At 43.1% G+C, this 17842-nt stretch overlaps 1 protein-coding gene across 1 annotated transcript in view; it reads left to right on the top strand.

Annotated features, from left to right (window-relative positions):
• The first annotated feature begins 339 nt into the window (after nt 1–339).
• IGF2R (insulin like growth factor 2 receptor) overlaps nt 340–17842 on the top strand; it is a 91987-nt gene continuing 74484 nt past the window's right edge. The window contains exons 1-2 of the mRNA XM_024195828.3: nt 340–529; nt 11548–11681. Coding sequence (XP_024051596.2) covers nt 393–529; nt 11548–11681 — 271 coding nt within the window. The 5' untranslated portion in view covers nt 340–392. The remainder of the gene's footprint in view (nt 530–11547; nt 11682–17842) is intronic.

The raw sequence follows: 17842 nt of genomic DNA, 5'->3' as shown, positions 1-17842 counted from the left end.
GGGGGGTGAGTGCCCGGAGGTGTCCGGGAGGTGAGTGCCCGGGGGAGGTGTCAGGTGGGTGGGGGGGGGGGGGGGGGCGGGGGGGGGGGGGGGGGTCACGGGGGGAACGTGCCTGGCTGGCCGGGGCTGACGCGCGTCCGGCGGCGTAGGGGTCTGTGAGGGGTCTCGGGGCCGGGGCGGCGTCAGACACAATCCCCCTCACACCTCCCTTCGCCGGGCACCAGCGCTGCCGCGGCAGAGCCTATTCCTCACATGACTGGTCACATGACCCGGGAGTCACATGAGCTGGCGGGGGTGGGGATCACATGACCCCCCCAGTTCCTCTCTACATGTCCCAGGGGCAGCGGTGCTTGCTAGTTCCGGCTCCGCTCTGAGGCCCCCGCGCTGCACCCATGAGACGCGCCGGCCGCGGCCCGGGGCCTGCCCCGCGATGGCTCCCCGCGCCCCGCCTCCTGGCCGGGCTGCTCCTGCTCTCGGGGCTGCGGGGAGGCGGCGAGGCCCAGAGCCTGGACTACGAGCCGCTGTGCAGGTGGGTTCCCTCCGCCGGGGCTGCCGCTGCGGGGAGGGGGCTGGGGGCTGCTGCCGCTGCGGGGTGGGGGCTGCGGGCTGGAGCCCCCTGCAAGGCCCGTGGCGTTAAAGGGACAATCTCTGAGGAGATCCTCCGCCCCCCATCCCTCACTGAGCTGCAAACGCCTCTAAAAATGTGGCAGCGAACTGGGGGGCGGACGGGTGCCCGGAGCTGCTGGCTCCCTGCGTGTCAGATGAGGTCCTTGCCTCCCATGCTTGGTTATTTGTGTGCCCCTCCGCCCGCACCATTTGTGGTGTTGTGGCCAAGCTCTTTCTTGTGCAATTGCCTTTTGCTTCCTTAGCCCAGTCCTCAGGGGTACAGCCTTTATTGCCTTCACCATCTGCCTTGTATTGTGCCATTAAATAGCCCTGCGTTTCAGCTCCGGTGGCTGCATGATGGGGGGCTTGACCCTTATGTGCAGTTTGTGACTCTTCTAGTAGAGTGCTTTGGGATCCTCCCTAATTGGTTTCTAAGGAGACTGCCACTATGGTATATACCTGTGGAGAAAGAGTGGGTAATGTTTGAGACTGCGAGGTGCTTGGTCTCCTTTTATTACCCTTTGTTTATGTCGTGCTGAAGTAGGTAAAGGGGGAGGGAATGCCAAGTCACTAAGTGACTTAGGCTCCTAAGTCCCATTTTCAAAAGTGACTTGGGACACTTGAAAATTTCACCCAAATTGTTAGGGTTTGTGTTCTCTCAGAGGAGAACCTTAAATATGAGTAATTGGCTCTGATTTTGTGTCAGTGATCCCATTGTGCTTATTAAGTTTGGTTTTGTACTGGTATATTTGATTAGTTTTCCTCCTCCCCATGCCCCTGTTGCCCAATGCCTGGGCCATGGCCTGGTTGCTGCCCTCCTCCCTGGAGGTGACTGCTTTCTACTAGTGTCAAATATATCTAAATTAATTAAGTGTGCTTGGAATGTTTGGGATCAAAGGAACTGTGTTAACATAATATATGACTTCTGCATGCATAAATTGTCTCTCTGAGTCAACTCAAGCAAGTTGTTCCAGTTGCCAATTTCAGTGGGTGTCAGGCTAAACAGTGGTGAGAAAAAATAAACCTTATACTGGCCCTAGCTTAGTGTGTAGCAGCTGTTTGTGAACTAGCTTTTCCTCCCTCTGGGTTAGAGATTCAGAAGTTGAAATTTATAGGTGTCTTTGAGTCACAAATGCTTTCCAGGTGCCAGGGATGCTGGAACTAGGAGCACTGGGAGTATGGCAGCAACCTCTGGTTTGAAGTAGGCTTCCGTCATATACAGGGTGTACAGTGTCTTTCAGCATCCCCACTGTAAACATTGTTCCAGTGCCCCTGCCTGATGCTCTGGGTGTGGGTGGAGGGACAATGCGGCTATACACTTTTAGTTTACACAAGGATGAATGTAAAGGCTCGTGCTAACCCAGAGTGTACAGAAGTATCATATTAGTATATTGGCCCTCTCTTCTATGTACTTTCATCACAAATATAGTTTCAATGAACAATGTAGGTAATCAGCTTCTCTGCTAGAAGTTTTGAAGGTTTGTCCTTTTAACATATCTATCATAAAACAGTTGGTCTCAGATATTTCAGAGGAAGCCAGATTATATATAAATATATATTTATGTATACAGCTTCTCCTGTTTAAACAAGTTAGAAATACACTTAGAAATCAAAGTAATTTTAGGTGTGAAGGAGGGGTGAGTTAAAATATAGTTCTACTCTGAAAATCAACACTCTAAAAATGGCACCTTCTTACTCTTAAGCCTGTTTCTGTTGTGTGCTGTCATATTTTATTTTAGTGAGGCAAACAAGTTTACTCCTTTATTTTATTCCTCTAAGTCCTACAGTGCAAACACAGCTAAGAAGGAGCTGTATCCGCCTCCTCCTTGTGCATAGTCACAATGTGACAGTTCAATTGATTTTTGCAGAGTTAGCAGGTAGAAAAAATTCTTCTTGTAAACTGAACACATTTGTTCTGATATTGAGACATAATAAACATGGAACCCACTATTGGAGCTGCTTCTGGAGTAAGTCTTCAGAGCCTTAAAGCGTGATTCTACTCCATCCAGTTTATAAATATTGTTGGCATTTAACTATTTTAGTACTGACGAATTCTATGGCTTAATATAAGAGTTGCACAAAAAAAAATAACTGTAGGAATGAATTAAAATATGTTGTAGATATGAGTCTTTTAAGACAGTCAGCAAGTACACCAACTCTGCACAAGATTACCTACTATGGGCATGTATACAATGGATTTCTCCTTCTCAGGTGATTACTATATCTGTTCAAAAGTGCTATGGGCCTTTCTTCTGCTCTAGTCAATAATACATCTTATTAGATTATTTTCTTGCATTACAGTAGTGCCTAGGGTCCTCAATCATAACAGGAGTTTAAGTCACACTAGATACTGTACAAAGACATAACACAGACAATACCTGCTCCAAAGAGCTTACAGTTTAACTACAAATGTACCTTTTCAAAGCTATAATTCTAGGAGGAATATGGTCCAGGATTGCTTGGTTTTCATGTTATTTCAGCTCTGAATAATTCAACTACCATCACTCACAAAACAGAACACTCAGAAAATGAATATACATCATTCTCTTGAAGCACACATGCACATCTTCATTTGTGTAAGATCTCCAGTAAAAGTTAACTATTTTCTTCAGCATTGGAGGGGTTATCCAGTGCTCCTGTCTTCCCCATTGGGGATGCAGCTCTATCTGCAGGAGCAGGGTCCAGCTGGCCCTACATGCACCTGGCACCAGTGGAAACAGCAGGGGATCCTAAGAGCCTTTAAAGGGTCTGGGCCCCTGCTGCTCCAGCCACTTTCCTGCCTCCTTCCAGTGGGACTTTCGGTCACTTTTCATTTTTCAGATAACTTCTTTCAATTTTTAAAAGGTGAAGTGAGGCCGTTGACTCCTCCCTTAAGTCAATAACCACCACCAGGAACAAGGCCACCTTTGGGCTCTGTCCTTTTATAAGAAAGGAGCCCCTGGCCCCAGCTCTGCTCCTCCAGGCTACTCTGCCATCTGCTGGTGAGGAAACCACATTTCAGCTCTTATTTTTTAGTCTTGTCTGAGTAAGTACTATTCTCTTCCTCACTCTTCTGCACCTCCCTCCCAAATCAGGTAAGAGCAACAGGGGTGTCATGACAACAGACAGATTATTTAAAGGAAACTGATATATGATGCCACTGACACTTCCTCTTACTGGGCTCAGCCCTATCTATTATAGTTGTCATTTATTACGGTTTCCACTGGTGTTATGCCATAATGCTTCCAGAGCATCCACCACTATTCCAAGAACACACTGCTTCAGCTCTGCCCATTCCCAGGACTCAGCTAGGTTAGAGCTCCAAAAGACATTCAACGGACCTGCCTTTCCCATGACATCTTGGAAATCAGACCACCATTCCTCCACTTGGCACATCCCTTGGCAACATCTACTACTTCTATCACAGTTTGAATTGGGAAGAGCTGTCCAAGGAAACAAAAGCAGAAATAAGAAACCAGATTCTACACATCTGACACCTAAATACTGCACAGGTCCATTACTTAGGCATGGGTCAGAAGCAGGCAACACAAACCATCATGAATTAAAATTGATGCTGATAATATATGAACTCATCAGTGATGCATCACATGAGAGCGCCTGCAGCACAGAGAGTGGCTGGATGACACTGCAAGCCATTGTCCTCCCAGGATACTTGGTACACCACAGACCTAGACAGGACAAGAAGGCAGGTGGCGCTGCTTTCATCTTCTTTGCAAACATCAGATGTAAGAGAGGTTCCTCTGGTAAAACAACTTTAACTCTGTCCCATCCTGGCAGATGAAGACATGGCCTCAGTTATTCATGCCTTCATCGCCTCTTGGCTGGACTACAGCAATGCGGGATGGCTGGACGTGAAACCTTCAGCACTTAAGAAACTCCAACTAGTACAAGATGCTGCAGCTAGTCTCCTCAGCAATACAGACTACCGTGAGCACATCACACTTGTCTTCTGCTCTCTGCCCTGACTTCCTATAGAATTTCTAATCAAGTTTACAGTCTCAGTCCTTATCTTCAGAGCGATCCCTAGCCCGAGCCAATGATATCTAAAAGATGTTTTTAAAGCTCCAGGATGAAAACTGTGGTTGACAACTGTGTCCTCAGGTACACTGGAACTCTCAATCAGAGTAAATCTCCTCTTTATGGGAGACAGAATCATCTCTGGTGGTGGTTCAAGACCGTGGAATTAACTCCACCGGGAACTAAGGGCTACCCCAAACTTAATCACTTTCCACTTCAAATTCAATGTGCGCTTCAACATGCCTTCTCTAATGTAAACATGTAGTAACAGATATTTAACAAACCCTACCAAAACAAGACACTCCATTCCACATGCTCCTCTCTCTGAAGAGAGGATGAGAGAACAAACACATGACAGATGTGTGGTCATGTTGCTTAATGCACTTTTGTCACTTAATGCACTATAACTTGTACTATAATGATGAGCACTGTATAAATTCTTCTGTAGAACAGACAGCCCTCCCCACTAAGAAGTGTATTGTCTAGAAATGTCCAGTACTTAAAGGTACTCTGTATAGTGCCTCAGAGGACTTGACAGGGCCATTATTGCAGACTGCTGACGCATTACATTTCTGTAATGTTTTAAGAGAATGATCCCTCTTCTTCAGTAGCAGACATAAAGAGAGATCTTGGTCCATTTGCTAATGGTCAGAGTCCACATCACAACTGGGGCCCTGTGTGGCATCCTGAATAGGAATTCCAAAGAATGCATAGAGATGGAATTTCTGTCACCAAATGGTCCCTCTGTATCAGTGATGAGGCATTTCGCCGAGGGAGCTTGTACTGCCAACTGACTATGATGTACCTGTCTTATGGCTAGACGCAGTTTCATTTTCCAGGGCTGAGATGAACTCTTAACATACCTTACCTAGAAAATTTTTGGATCCTTTTGTATATCTAACTCTACTATGGGTTGGAGGTAGACTTTTTTTTTTTTTTTTGATACAGTGCTATAACTTGTTTTGTATGTTAAAAACTGGGCAGAGTCCACTCTTTCTATGACTGACTGGTAACACTTTGAAAACAGAACTGTACACTCCTTAATTTTAACCAGAATGACCTTAAATGAAAGTCATTTCCTAATGCTGGAGAATCCTGGCCATCCATTGCCATCAGTTATCACCAAGGAATTAAAATGACACTGGAAGTCTTTTGGGGGGAGGAGAAACTTGTGCTTGGGGGAACTCCAATTGTTAGGCTGTGTAGTGTGGTTATTTTCGTATCTTATGTTTCCTTTTTTCCTCTTACACTATTAACATGCTCATCACAAACGTATTGACTTTCCTTGTATATAGCTTACTCTTATCCAATAATCCGAAGTGGCTGGCTGATAAATCATATATAATTTTTGTTTGTTGCAATTTAACAGTTATGAAAATCTTGCTGTGGTAACTTGCAGTGAAAAATAGCATCTAATTGTAAGTTTAATTTAGTTCTGTCTCCATTATTATATACTGTGGAAAAACTACTAGCACAATACTAACGCTACAGACATAACTTGTAAATTTCTCGATTGCTAACTGATCCCATAAGGGCCTGGGTATAGCAAGTTTCTCAATCAGTTTAACTCTTGGCCAGTCTCTTTTGCTGGAACACTGGAACCATGTCTCCTTCTCACTGGTCCTATCACACCCTGTTCAGTGTTCAAAGCTGGGCAAACTAGAAGGAAAATTTTCAAGCTAGAAAAGTAGTGTATAGGACAGCCTGCCTCCAAGTCTTCACAGGCACCACAAACGCACACACTATGAGGTTCTCTGCAGTTCAGCTGTAGTGGTCTGAGTTGCGTTGGCCTGGTGCTCTGTTGGTTAGGTTGCTTGTGGAATCTAGGAGTGAAGGGAAGCTTTTTATGGAGAAACAGTCTTCCTTTCTAAGTCATGTTCTCTGGCTTTATAAAACTAATTTCATGGTTTCCACCAGCTGTTTTTCTTCACATGTTCAGCCATAACTGTGCTAGGTAAAAATCTTGCTTTCAGAGAGTGTCCCTTTAAGCCAGTCAACTTAAATCTGCATGATCGCCACAAGACTTACCAGTTAAAGCCATTAAGGCTACTATAATGCGAACAAGTAGAGGAAAGAGAGTCTCTCCATACCTTCAGTTTATCTTGTGTATCTGACTGCACTCTGGATACAGTTCAAATTCTTCCCCAGTTTGTTTGCATCTTTCGCACAGCAACAGAGGAGAGACAAATCCTTTTTAAGAGAAATTATTGTGAAGTCACAAAATAAACTGGTGACAGATTTAGTATTGAAAACTACTTCTAAGTCATGTCTGCAAAACTATTGAATTTCAAAATGATGTTTCTATACAATAAATACTTTCAGGGCAATTTTGAAGGAAAACTATCCCTCCCTCTCCTTCCCCCCCCCCCCCCCCCCCCAATTGCAAAACAACTTCTTCCTGGACTTTAACTGTTTCTGCACTGTTATACGTTCTAGCCCCTTTCCACCTTCATATTTTCCCCTCTGCCTTCCTCCTTTCTGATGGACCTTGCCTAGACAAAACAAGTGTGGCTTGATGAAGAGCAAGTGGCTTCTTCTGCAGCAGTAGGATGAGTCAATGTAGTTTTCATACGCTAGCTCAACCAGTATTGTGGTAACGTGCAGAGAGGTGTTACTGAGCATCTGCTCTTGCGTATATTTAAAATAAACCTCAGGCAAAGATTCACTAAGGTGGAGCAAAAGTTGTAAACCCATTGCAGTGTCACTAGCTTTAGGGGGAAAAAATTAGTAGAATATTAATAGAATGTTGCAGTGTTTCAAATACTTGTAGTTTTGTTTTAAAGTTAGGAAATTCAAAATTGTTGCAGCTTAAATCCAACTCCAACAAGCTTAACTCTCTCCTCATAATCTCATCACCCATGCGCTTCCAATCATAACTCTATACTATAATTCTTTCAGCCTCTTAATCACAGTACACTGTACCATAATTGACATAATAATGTGTGTCAGGTCCACACCCAACACGTGTGCCACTGACAGAACCAGAGAACGGCCTCCAGTTCACCCTCTTTTGAGGAGGTGCACGCTGGGAATGGGGAAACCTGATGATCTGTTCCTGGCTCTGTCACAACTGTGCCTTGTGACCTTGGGCAAATTCAGATAAATTAGCAGGTTTCTGAAGTATGCTGAAATATTTAAGTAGGAGGTGCCACATGAATGCAAGATATTATTCTACATATGCAAACCAGACTGATCCAAATCCCATCTCGCTTTCTTAATAACATGCTTCCCTCATATCAGATCCCTTTTTACTGTTGCTTTAACCCTTTTCTGTTTGCAGTGATTGAGCTCCATTCAGCTGCAGGCACTTTAAAATTGGTTCATCCTTGTAATTGGCTTGCATGTATTCTGCTCCATAAGCCAGTGGATGTGTCCTAAGACGTATGTAGCCCCAAGTGAAATGTCAAAGCATAGGGGTGAGGGTTAAGATTTCCTGGCCAAATCAGTAAGTTATATAGGTTTGACATATGACATAGCTGTAGGATTTGTCATAAGGACATACTTACCATCAATGTTTGTTGAACAAAGTGACTGGCATACAAGAGCAGAGGGTGAGATTGTTTGGGGTACATTAATTGCATTCTTTCCAGTGTGGCTTTTTAAAATTTGACCGTAACTTTGCATTTCCTGCTGTTCAGATTTTTATGCTTCTTGGAAGGCTTTGGCTAGATGTAGTGATCAATTTTTGTTGCTCTTTGATTTGTATTTATGATACAAACATATCTCTAAGGTTTTTGTCAGGGATGGTTCATCCTTAAGTTTTTTCAATTTAAAGACAACTTTTAAAAGTTTAAAAAAAAACTGATTCTTGTAAACATGATGTTTAACAACTGAATGGGTTCTTCACAAACCATGAAAACAAAACTTCAGTCTTATGATCTTTGCTGTTGACTACATAGACACTTGTGGATTAACTTTACAATTCTTTTTAAAGCTTACTGATGTGGAACTCTTGCAGAATTTTGAGCACATAGAGAATAGAGCCTCATGACCACATCAAAAGGGAGAGGCTGGTGTGGTTTGGTAGCTAGCAAGGCAATGAATACCACTTGTGATGGGCCTCTACGATTGCATGGGAGTAGATGTGTGTCTGACTTTCCAGTAGTCATCTGTTACCACTGAGTTGTAGAGAACCAGTAGGTCATGTTATTCAGAGCAAATTCACACAGAACATTAACCAACCAGGTTCCTTCTGCTTTACCAGAACTGGTGACTGGCATTTTCAAGCTTTATTATTAGGTGGCTTACAGCCTAAACTTGAGAAGACAGATCTTGGACTGACTTTCACCTTCTTGTAACCCCACTGGTCCACCTGTTGACATGGCACGGTCTATACCAGGGGTTAGGTTGGTATAACTACATGGCTCAGAGGTGTGGGATTTTCACACCCCTGAGTGACATAGATATACTGATGTAAGTTTGTAGTGTAGACCTGGCCTATAAAAAGTGCGCTCTCCTACTTAACTCAGGATTAGTGACTTTCTGTCAATGCACGTTACTTGCTGTATGAAAATCTTGACACGTGGAATGATTTAATAGACTGATAAGTTAAGTCTTGGCTTAGGATGTCAGTTTCAAATGTAACTTGAAATTAGGTGTGCATGGTTTTTATTTAATAAACGTATTAAGTTTAACTTAGAAATCTGATTTAAATAACCTTTTTAGAAAAAAATAATTGATTTTTATCTACACTAGGTGAGACTGACACAATTTTGTAAACACATTTTTGATTTCAATGGAACTACATTTTCCGATGGAAAACTGTTCTAAGTTTTTTCCAACCAGCTGTAGTCTTTTCTTTTCCTGCCCCCATGGTAACTGAAGGTTAAGTCAATTTCTTCAGGTGTTGGTGTTTGTGGTGTTTTACTTTTACTTAGTCTTGTTCTGGCATTGTCTAACTCCTTTCCCTTCCTCCATTTCTTGTATTTTTACATTAACTTCTATTCTTTGCTGCTTTTGCTTGGAGCTCTTTCTTTACCTCAGATTAGACTGTATACAGGAAAGGGGAAATGCCTATGGAGTAGATATTGAATTCCTTTTACCCATCTTCCATTGGTTTGCTAATGACACCAACTTTTCCTACCTGGTGTTTAGTAACTAAAAGGTGATCTACTGTAAGGCTTGGAGGGAAGAAAACAGGTCATGTTTGGAAAGTTGTCTAACACTCTTTAAGTTTGCAGATGGCTCTGATGCCTCTACACCAACCTATAACTTTTTTTTCCAAGCAGCAGCAGAGTGAAATTAAGAAAACTGGTCAACTTCTTTGCTGCTGCACAGACCCTGTGGGCAGTGGTGAAATTGACACACTGCTTATCAAGTTTTTGTGTTGCTGCCTCTCGGGAAAGCGAGAACTCAGGGCCTGTCTATATAGCTAGTTAGTACACTGCAAGCTAGATGTAAATCTACAGTGCTTCTCCATGCCATGCCCTAACAGTCTGTGTGGACGCTGCTGTGGTGCACCAAAAATTCGCTAGTAAACTTTGACCTGCTCTTTCAAACAGTAATGAAACCAGGCACTGGAGATCTTCATAGACAATGATGACTCAAAAACCAGCTTGAGAGTGGGACAGAGTAGCAGAACTGCTCCTCTTCTTTCTTCCTGGTCCCAACAGTCAGCCTTCAATGTGGACCAAAAGAGCATCTTTGCGTTCTAGCTGTTTGTGAGTTGGGGAATGATGGCTTCAAATGATCAAAACTCCTGCCAGCTAGAGATTGGTACAGAAGATGAGGCCCTCAAGCAGAGTCCATGGATTGCACTCTGGTGAAATCCCAGTAGCTGGACCAGGTTGTTGGACTTCTTGTGGCATTGACCCTGAATCTTATTGGTAGAGATAGCAGCTGTCTGATAAATGTCTCAAACCATATTGAAATGGTAAAACTGTAGAAACTGGAAAAAGGGATAGGTGTGGGGAAGAGCTAATAGGTCACACAAGTGCTTTAATACCACCGTGATCATGCATTAGAAATATCTGTGACAGATCAATCTTCGAGTGCTGGCCATTCTTTTGAATGTTTATCTTAGTGCTTTGTGTAGTCTAAATTTAAAAGGCCCAAGTGAAGAAGGTGCCTCCATTTTTCTTGGGCGATGGAGCCACAAACTGACATCTCTGGGGAAAATGTTTCTCATTCTGTTTACATTTGTTCCCTTAATTTTACTTCATTTTTTTCATAGCATCACTCCATTGTACTTAGCTAAATGGCTCTCCATTCACTGTATTTACATACTTTAAAGATGAGTATGAAACTCTGTGCCTCCTTCAGTTGTTCTTTTGGTCTAGCCATACATATTAGTACTCAATCTTTCCTTCAGAAGCATCTCTCTCAAGCCCCTGTCTTTTTTCTCAAAAAGAAGATGAGTACTTGTGGCACCTTAGAGACTAACACATTTATTTGAGCATAAGCTTTCGTGGGCTACAGCCCACTGCTCAAATAAATGTGTTAGTCTCCAAGGTGCCACAAGTACTCCTGTTCTTTTTGCGGATACAGACTAACACAGCTGCTACTCTGAAACCTGTCATTTTTCTGGGTCACATCTGAATTATCTGTCAACACCTCCATAGTATTGAGTGGCCAGATTTTTAAAGGAATATTCGCAAGAGCTCTGTAGAGGTGGGTCTCTATTATCACGAAGACAACTGCTGAGTTGGAAGCATTTTCAGTCAGTGGTAAAGTGGCTAAATTTCTTCGTGTGTGTGTGTTTTTTCCCCCCTCCTCCCGGGCCCATACACCTAAATAACATGAAGGAATTATTATACTGCATCAGAGACAAATTTCAGAATTGGGATTCCACTGTTATGGAGACTGTGGCATTATTTTATGCTTAGCGTTGGTTAGTTCTGATATTTCATGGATGGGTTTTTGGGCTTGAGTAAATGGTTGCGAAGGTATGTATTAACTGACAGGCTTTTTTTTTTTTTCTTTCAGTTATACATGGGAAGCAATTGATGTAGATAAACATGTGCGTTATAAAATAAATCCCTGCGGTGGCATTGAAGACTGTGACGGATCAAGTGCAGTCTGTGCATATGACCTGAATAAAAAGGTCTATCTGTCAGTAGGTAAGTTAATGTTTTGTTTCTTACCATGTCAACATTCCAAAATCTAGAGAACTTTGCTGTTTGCTGTAGCTTCTTTCCAGGTTTCCTAATATATGTTAGCCACAACAATATTTCTTAAATTACAGAATAAAATTGTAATCTAAGATTTCTACCCCGCCTACTAAATTTTTTCTTATGCTGGTTAACTTTTACCCAGTTTACAAGAGTTTGTAGCTGTTACTCATAGCTTCTAAGGTCAGAAAGGATCACGGTCATCATCTAGTCTGACCTGCTGCATGATACAGGTCCTAGAACTTTTCTAAAATTCCTTTTGAACTAGAGCAATATCTTTGTATTTAAATTAAAAAAAAAAAAAAAATCTTCGTCTCTTAAAATCCTCCTCTAAACAGGAGTAGTAACAGTATGTATTACACTGTAGTTGTTAGTATATCTACTTATAGCACAGTGTACATTGCATACATGCTTGTTGGTTGAAGTGTGGTTTTTATGTAGAAAACTAATGCTTGGATTAGATCAGCGTTTCTCAAAAGGGGTCGCCACTTGTGTAGGGAAAGCCCCAGGCGGGCCGGGCAGCTTTGTTTACCTGCCCCGTCCACAGGTCCGGCCGATCGCGGCTCCCACTGGCCACGGATCGCTGCTCCGGGCCAATGGGGGCCGCTGGAAGCGGCAGCCAGTAAGTCCCTCGGCCCGCACCGCTTTCAGCAACCCCCATTGGCCCTGAACAGCGATCCGCAGCCAGCTTCAAATGTCTTTTTTTTCATTGACTTGATGTTAGCGTGGTAAAGGAATTACACAACAAGTTGAACCAATTAAAAATTCCCTTTTAAAGCCTTGTTTGTGATGTAATTCTGAACTATATCTTAAAACATCACTTTATGACTAAGGTAAAAATTTTATAATTCAAGTAATGCAGTTTAAAAAAACCCTCCATATGCAAAATCAAGGTTGCCTAGTTAAAAAGCCAAGGAATTCAGAAGCAAAGGTTTCATTGTCAATGCTAACTTGACCAAGTTCCACATGGCTAATACTCTTATTCCTCTTTTATTGTGCGGCTTAAGATAATTGTCAAAGGCATGCAATAAAAAAACAGAGGATGTGCAATGTGGTTGAGTAAAGGAACTTGAACTTCTGAATTTCCTGACTACTTGTGACTCTTTAACAGTGTGTTAAGAAAAATGTCAAGCTAAGTTATTTTGCCTCCACTATGATTTGTTAAAATCAGATGGTGCCTATAAGTGTTCGGAAACAAAATACAGATTTTGTTTTGTTGGGTGTCTGAACCCCACTCCTAGTTGGGTTAAATGGGGCTTAAGTAAAAGTGTGATTCATCAAGGTGCTTAAGCCATGTGCCTAACTTTAAGCTTGTGAGTAGATCCATTTCAGCAGGAATACTCTCATGCTTAAAGTTACGCTTCTGGTTTAAGTACATTGAGGAATCAGAGCCAAAAGTCTACTACACACGCTCTGCAAAATGAAAAGCTTTGTATAGTATAGTGTTAATCAAATCACTTGTACAGTGGTCAGTTAGAATAGATACACCGAAAGAAAGCTTTGAAAGCAAATTGTTCCTTTCAGTTAATCGTTAGCTATTGTCTTTATTGCACAGGCCCAGGACTAGTTCTATCTGTGGATTCTAATTTTAGTAAATCAGTTTTATTTATATTGCATTGTTTTAACTTGACTGTGATCAGACGCTTACAAAGTATAGGTTGAATATACAATCCTTGAATTTCAAAAAACTTGAAAACCTTACTCTTGGTTTTGTGAGCACTATATGCTTACGCACTCACCAGTAACACACAAATTAGTTGGAGTAGCATTAGAACAGGGGTTCTCAAACTGGGGGTCGGGACCCCTCAGGGGGTCATGAGGTCATTATATGGGGGGGGGTCGCGAGCTGTCAACCTCCACTCCAAACCCTACTTGCCTCCAGCATTTATAATGGTGTTAAATTAAACACACTTCTTAATATATTTATTGGGGGGGGTCACACTCAGAGGCTTGCAATGTGAAAGGGGTCGCCAGTAAAAGAAAGTTTGAGACCCACTGCATTAGAAGTCTGTAGGCTTTCAGTGAACAAAAAGGAAGAATTCAGCTAAGGCTGAAACTTCATCTTAATCTGGCCTGCTTGACCTGAGTGCTCAAACACGCTCAGTGTGTGTGCCCAGGGCTGTTCGGTGCTAGCCAGGTGCAGTGGGAGGATTGAAGACACAGTTTCAGCCTTAATTCTGAACTTCCTTCTCTCTCTCTCTCTCTCTTTTTAATCTGGTGGGTTTCAAGCAGAATATTAATATTAAACTGGGGTTTCTTCTACAGAACAGAAAAGGAAAAATGTGCAATGGGATATTGCGCATGTTTTCTATCAATATGTAGACATGACTAGTCTACTACATTGCGCTAAGTATACAGTAGAGGGGTACAATTTATCCAAATAACTTAGAGTAGCAGCCTTCCAGGATAGGCACCTAAGTGCATGAACTATGCACAGCACAGTTTAATGAGACTCTAATAGGCCTCTATTCCTCTAGAGAAGATGCATATCTGAACCTAGGGAGAAATTTGGGTATTCTTTTGAGTAGATGGGGATTGGGGGGAGTTTGTGTCCACTGATAAGGAGCCTGTTCAAGGCATGTATGTGATTTCCTCCCCCCCCACCCCCCTCTGGTTAATTGTGGGTAAAGTTGACAGAGAATTTTGCAGTGCGAGGAAAGGGAAGGTGTATAGGAGGAACATGGAGATGATATAAGCTGATGTGGAATTGTGCCAAGGTTTTAAGGTGAGGAAAAGCTACTGAGGATTTTTAGATTTTAAGGATGTTAACTTCTGTATTATGTATAGGCTCTTGGGAAATGGCACACAAGAAGGAAATACAAGATACTGACTCTAGCACAGGATTTCTCAACCTGTGGGTTGGGTCCCAAAATTGGATTGCCAGAATGGTAGCTCCTGTCCCATAGGGCTAGTTGGGCTCCCTGCTCCAGGCACTGTAACCTCTGGGGTCCCAGCGCCACTCAGGTTTGGCCCAGCCGTCCTGATGACTGGAGTCTGGGTAGGCCAAATTTGAGTGAATGGCACTGCAACCTCATCAGCCAGATCACAACTCCACTCCCAAAAATTTGGCCCAATCAGAGGGGCAGGGCCAAACCTGACAGGTGCTGCAACCCCAGAGATCGCAATGTCCCAAGTGGAGAGCCCAGCCCAACAGCACAGGAGCCGCCGCCGTGGGGTGAGTGCCTGGCAGGATCCGACCGAAACAACCTCAGGGCAGGGCTGTACCAAGACAGAGCGAGAAGGGCATCTGCCCAGGGTGCAACGTATGGGGGCGGCTTGGGCTGCAGGGCTCGGGAGGGAGTGCCACCTCCACCTCCTGATTCACCTCAGCAGGCCATCCAGCCTGTCGGAATTGGGGGAGTGCAACCAAAAAATCTGTGGGGGGATGTTACCCCACATCCCCCCCCGCCCCCCGGACACATTGCCTCTGGTAGGGACACAAATATGTTTGCTCACCCCAGCTGCTAAAATGCCTAGTTATGTCTGTGCCCCAGAGCCTCCACCCCTAGACTATTTACTGCGTCACGGCAGGCCTTAAACCAGGGGTAGTCCATTATTTTTTTTTTGTCAAAATCCAAATGTCTTGGTCAAGGGGGTGGGGGGTGTTGGGGTCCATTCAAAAGCATCTGACATTCTGGGTTTGGCCTGCGTCTGCCTATTGACTACTCCTGCTGTAAACATTTACAGATGGGTCCTGAGACTAAAAAGGTTGAGGACCACTGCTCTAGCATATAGCTGACTTCTTGAGAAAATTGGTTTAATCTAGATATTTAGGGCTAGTCTACACTAGAATCGCCACAGCGGTGCAGCTGTACCAGTGTAGCTGCACCTCTGTAGTGCTGCTAGTGCAGATGCCGCATGCTGACAGGAGAGAGGTCTCTTGTCAGCATCATTATTCCACCTCCCCAAGCGGTGGTAGCTATGTGGGCAGGAGAGCTTCTTCTGCCGACATAGTGCTGTCCACATTGATGCTTAGATTGGTGTAACTTACGTCACACAGGGTGGTGGCTTTTCCACACCCTGGAGTGACATACATTTTATGCTGAAGTAAGTGCTAGTGTGTACAATCCCATATTCCTGAATTAAAATGAATTTGCATCCAAACCCATTTTGGGATTTAAGTGAAAACAAACATATAAGGCGGTCCTGAAACTTTATCTGACAACTGTTAGCCTGAGAAGTAGGTATAGTAGCCAGGGTAAAGAAATACTGTACTGCCACATCTCACTAGCAAGTCAAAAGAATGAAATATGTATACAACTTTTTCCCTTCAAACTGTATTAGTTTATTTGTGTATGCATAGTCTTGCTACACTATCCTTTCTTCCTGACTTCACTGCGGTCTCTTTTCTTACTGTAGATTGTGATGTATCTCATTCTGCATAGTTTTCAGTCCCTTTCCTTTCTTTACTATATATTCTGTCCTATCCAATATATTGTCTCAAACGTTTGTCCCTTGCAACTATCTACACATTACCATCTTCTGACCTTTCCCATCTCTCTCCTGCCATATACCAACTACCTGAACCCCAAATAAGCACATCCATTTCCATTGTAGATGGGTCTTAAAGTTTACCAGACACCTAATAACAGGAGGACTAAACTCAGGCCAGCGGTCCTGCTGTTCATGGCAATACCCAGGGGTGAAGCCAGGTGTGCGGAGAGTGTACCAAGGTGCTGTCTCTGGATCCTGCTTAGAAACTCTTGTAGTTTTTGACTAGCAGGAGATAAACTTGAAGACCACGCCCCCATCCCTTGCTGCTGGAGGAAAGAATTGCCTGTTTTCTGTTCCCTATTTCAGAATCTCTTGGCAGCAGCAAAAGGAGTGATGGTTGGCTTCAATGCTGCAATATAACATTTCTTGTTCTCTGTTTTGAGTCCTCCAGTACCTGTCTCTCTAGCTGTCCAGAGCTTTCCCAAACTGCAGCAGAATGAAACAGACCTAAAATGTCAGCGTTTTGTTGCTGCTATTTTAGTTTGGCATAGCAACAAAACCTGGCAAGACTCTGATTAGTGTTCTGTTTGCAGCATGGGCAAAGTTCTGGGAAGCAACAGTGGTGTTCAGTTGCATGTCTGCAGATATGAGTAGAGCCAGGCATCGGCGTCTGCCTTGAGAAAGTTCTCTTCTCAGTGAGGGTTAGGATGTTCGGGTGTAATACTGTGCTGCCATGTCCAGCTTGTCATTTATTGAGGAATGAGTGCGAAAAGGTGCTTTTTCTGACTTCTGCTGCTTTGCACCATTGTATGTGATAGTACAACATCAGGGAAGTGAAGGAGGAAAAAAAATTAGAAATGGATCTCAGCCATTGCTGGCACTCAGCCACGAAAGCTTCTTACTGCATGTGTGAGTAGGGTTTTTTTTTTTCCCAAGCACTGAATAAAAATGTGATTTTTATTATGAAGAAAACCGAGCATTCTCAACACAACTTGACTAAGTTTTCATATGCTCTCCAGCACATCTGTAGCATTGCAGAATTGTGTAGAAATTGCGCGTCTTCTACAAAACATGTATATTGTCTTTGATAAAAAGGGTGTTGCCGTGCCTGCCTCATTGTGTAGCACATACTGACTCATCCAGAGCTGGCATTTGTGTGAGAATTCAGACTGTATATGCAATATGTCAGCTGAGGAAACGACAGCGGTAGTAATAGAAATGGTTGTAAAAGTAGAGTTACTTTAAACTGGAGCGACATTCATACCATGCATCCTCTGTGTATTCTGTCATTTTATTTTTGTTTGCTTTCCTCTCATGTCAACATTAACTGTGCATTGTAACCTTGCCTCTAGCGGGTTACAGATGACGATGATTAATTGAATACTTCTGTAGGTCGCTCCTCACCACAGTATGTGGATTCTCTGAATAGCTTTTAGGGTGTTAATGTCCTAAAATGTGTCCCTGTAGCTAAATTAGCATAAAATTTTAGCTCTTCTTGTAATAGAAGTAAGGAAAAGAGAGGCCCTAAAATAGTGAATGTAATGTATTAGCCGGTAAGTTTCCATTGTGATTCACACCCATTAGTTTCCATCTGTAAGGTTTGTAACCAACCTAGGTTTCCTCTTCAGAGTTGTCAAGTGGGCTGGCTATACAGCTCACCATGATAGAGCTTGCTG

The sequence above is a fragment of the Terrapene carolina genome, unplaced genomic scaffold, assembly GCF_002925995.2.
Source record: "Terrapene carolina triunguis isolate 2854851 unplaced genomic scaffold, T_m_triunguis-2.0 Scaffold85, whole genome shotgun sequence".
NCBI classification, from domain to species: domain Eukaryota; kingdom Metazoa; phylum Chordata; order Testudines; family Emydidae; genus Terrapene; species Terrapene triunguis.
The sequence above is the reverse complement of the archived record's forward strand: the minus strand, read 5'-3'. Positions and strand labels throughout refer to the sequence as shown.